Source organism: Rutidosis leptorrhynchoides, chromosome 5, assembly GCF_046630445.1.
Source record: "Rutidosis leptorrhynchoides isolate AG116_Rl617_1_P2 chromosome 5, CSIRO_AGI_Rlap_v1, whole genome shotgun sequence".
NCBI lineage: Eukaryota > Viridiplantae > Streptophyta > Magnoliopsida > Asterales > Asteraceae > Rutidosis > Rutidosis leptorrhynchoides.
In genome coordinates this window covers 128,297,172-128,300,631 of record NC_092337.1, presented here as the reverse complement: position 1 = coordinate 128,300,631, position 3,460 = coordinate 128,297,172, and the positions used below count along the sequence as shown (strand labels likewise).

At 40.2% G+C, this 3,460-nt stretch overlaps 1 protein-coding gene across 1 annotated transcript; it reads left to right on the top strand.

Moving 5' to 3' along the window:
* Positions 1-2,628, top strand: LOC139850594 (subtilisin-like protease SBT1.7). Its single transcript, XM_071840152.1, has one exon. The coding sequence runs from the start codon at positions 225-227 to the stop codon at positions 2,487-2,489; it is 2,265 nt and encodes a 754-aa protein (XP_071696253.1). The 5' UTR covers positions 1-224; the 3' UTR covers positions 2,490-2,628.
* Positions 2,629-3,460: the final 832 nt, after the last annotated feature.

Below are 3,460 nucleotides of genomic sequence, written 5' to 3'. Positions count from 1 at the left end.
TACACAGAACAAGACACCATCTCCCTGTCCCCACCACCTTCTCGGATTCTGCAACCTCTCTCTCACCTTTTTTATTTTTCAAAAAACAAAATAACAATAATAAAATCACTCTCTCACTCACTCACTCACTCTGCAATGAATCACTACTTCTATATAATTTGCCTGTATCTATAAAAACCTCTATTCACATCCAAATCCAAATTCACTTTCCATTAATCGCAAAAATGATAAAATCCTTACTTCTTCTTCTTTGTTTCTGCTATGTCTCAACAGCCGACAAAAAAACTTACATTGTTCACATGGCAAAACACCATATGCCATCCACTTTCAGCCAAGACCACACCCAATGGTTTGACACGTCACTCAAATCGGTGTCTGACTCAGCAGAAATGATCTACACTTACCAACACGTCATCCATGGTTTTTCAACCAGGCTCACCGAAGAAGAAGCCGAGTCACTTGAAAATCTCCCCGGTATACTTTCCGTCTTACCGGAATTAAAATACGAACTTCACACCACTCGCACCCCTGAATTTCTCGGTCTCGATAAAACCCCCAATTTATTCCCACAAACTAGCAAAGATAGTGACGTCATCATCGGGATTTTGGATACCGGTGTCTGGCCGGAGAGTAAAAGCTTCGATGATACCGGTATGGGACCGATTCCAAGCGCGTGGAACGGCGCGTGTGAAACTGGAACCAATTTTACGACGGCCAACTGTAACCGGAAACTGATCGGAGCTAGGTTTTTTGCAAAAGGGTACGAGGCGACGTTGGGTCCCGTCAATGAATCGAAAGAGAGCAGATCTCCGAGAGACGACGATGGCCACGGGACCCACACTTCAACAACCACCGGCGGATCGGTTGTTGTCGGAGCAAATCTGTTAGGTTACGCCGACGGTTCAGCACGTGGGATGGCACCTAACGCTAGAGTGGCGGTTTATAAAGTGTGTTGGGAGGGTGGTTGCTTTAGCTCCGACATTTTAGGGGCAATGGAAAAGGCAATCACCGACAACGTTAATGTTTTGTCGTTATCGCTTGGTGGAGGAACGGCAGATTATTATAGAGACAGCGTGGCAATAGGAGCATTTGCTGCAATGGAGAAGGGTATTTTAGTCAGTTGTTCAGCCGGTAATGCGGGGCCCACTCCTTTCAGTTTATCAAACGTGTCTCCATGGATAACTACCGTAGGTGCAGGTACGTTAGACCGTGACTTCCCGGCGTACGTTAGTTTAGGCAATGGGAAAAACTATTCTGGTGTGTCGTTGTACCGTGGTCCCACACTGCCCAATCAGATGCTGCCAATTGTATATGCTGGTAACGCTAGTAATTCTACTAGTGGTGCACTTTGTATGCCTGGAACGTTAATTCCTGAAAAAGTCAAGGGTAAAATCGTACTTTGTGATCGTGGAGTTAATGCTAGGGTTCAAAAGGGGTCAGTTGTGAAAGAAGCTGGTGGGGCCGGGATGGTTTTAACTAACACGGCGGCAAATGGGGAGGAGTTGGTGGCGGATGCTCATTTATTACCGGCAACCACCGTGGGACAAAAAGAAGGTGATGAGATCAGACAATACGTAATTTCAGATTCTAATCCAACGGCCACGATTCTATTTCAAGGAACCAAATTAGGGATCCAACCGTCACCGGTTGTTGCATCTTTCAGTTCACGTGGACCCAATACCATTACACCGGAGATACTTAAGCCCGATATTATAGCGCCAGGTGTCAACATCTTAGCGGGATGGTCCGGTTCAGTTGGACCCACCGGTTTACCAGACGACACACGGCGCGTGGGATTCAACATTATTTCCGGCACGTCGATGTCGTGTCCTCATGTTAGCGGACTTGCGGCGTTGTTGAAGGCGGCTCATCCGGAGTGGAGTCCAGCTGTCATTAAATCGGCTCTAATGACCACCGCTTATACATCGTACAAAAATGGTAAAGTTTTACAAGATCTTGCTACTGGTAATCCATCTACACCGTTTGATCATGGTGCAGGACACGTGGACCCTGTATCTGCCGTTAATCCAGGGCTTGTGTACGATATTACTGCTGATGATTACTTTGGTTTCTTATGTGCGTTAAATTACACCGCGTCACAAATTCAATTAGTGACGAAAAGGAACACTAGTTGTGACGCTAAGAAAGTTTATTCTGTTGGTGATCTGAATTACCCGTCTTTTGCCGTCGTTGTTCCGTCGGATTCCGTCGGGAAAAGTGGTGGGTCCACCGTGATTAAACACACCAGGACTTTGACTAATGTTGGTCCGGCGTCGTCGACTTATAAAGTGACGACGTTTTCCGATAGTAAATTGGTGCAAATGTCGGTGGTACCTGAGAGTTTGACTTTTAGTCAAGTTAATGAAAAGAAGTCGTATACAGTGACGTTTACTGTGGGTTCGAATGCGGTTAGTTCAAATGCGTTTGGCCGGATTGAGTGGTCGGACGGGAAGTATTTGGTCGGAAGTCCGGTAGCTGTTAGTTGGTGATTGGTAGGAAATTAATGTGTTATTTTAAAAAGTTGTGTTCCAAGACACTCCTAAAAGGAGAGTGGCCTGAGTGGGTTGGTTGTTGATTATAAAATTTATTTTCTTCTTTAATCAAGGTTTTCTGATTTAATTATAATTATTGTTAGTGTTATATTGTTGAATTCTATATTCTATATTCTAAATTTTTATCAAAGATTCTTTAGTTAGAACGGTAGTAAAAGAAAGCACGAAGAATATGAACAACTTACAAAAGTAGGAATGTTTTCTATCTTGTTTACCTCCTTAAGTTATTTGCTAAATTTAAATTAATTTCTTTTTCCTTTCTTTTTTTTTTTTTAAAAAAGCCAAACAAGATTTCATTAACGTATATAAACATAACTATAATAAAGGTCAGCGCTATGCGGTGGATTTGACTATTTAATTTCGGTTAATGATTATACAATTTCATATAATGATATAATGGTTTCTTAATTTGCTATTAAGTGATTATTCATTTTAAAATTATAGTCATTATTCAAAATTGTATAAACATTATTTAAAATTTCGTAGTCATTATTCAAAATCGTAAAACCATTATTTAAATTTGTTTAGCCTTTATCCGAAATTACATATTTATTATTGAAATTGTTTAGCCTGTATTTGAAAGTGCATGATCATAATTTGAAATTTTATATCCATTTATTCGAAATAGTACTACTTATCATTAAACTCTCCATTTTATTATCATTTATTATTTTTAATCATTTATTCATTCAAAAATAAAACTGACATTTATCCGATTCATCTCAAATTCTAAATTTTTTTTGAAGGACAATTAATAAGAGACTTAGAGAGTAATAATGATAATGTGTTAGAAGACTTTTGTTATTATATTTTTGCTCCCTCTTCAGTTTGAGTCATTAAAAAAAGAGAGAAAAGAAAAAGAAGGGCCAAAGAGTGGAATTGGATGATGCACATTTGAGCCAATCAGA

What these genes read in the sequence shown, in the direction of transcription:
- LOC139850594 (XM_071840152.1), top strand. Translation starts at nt 225, where the DNA reads ATGATAAAATCCTTACTTCTTCTTCTTTGTTTCTGCTATGTCTCAACA.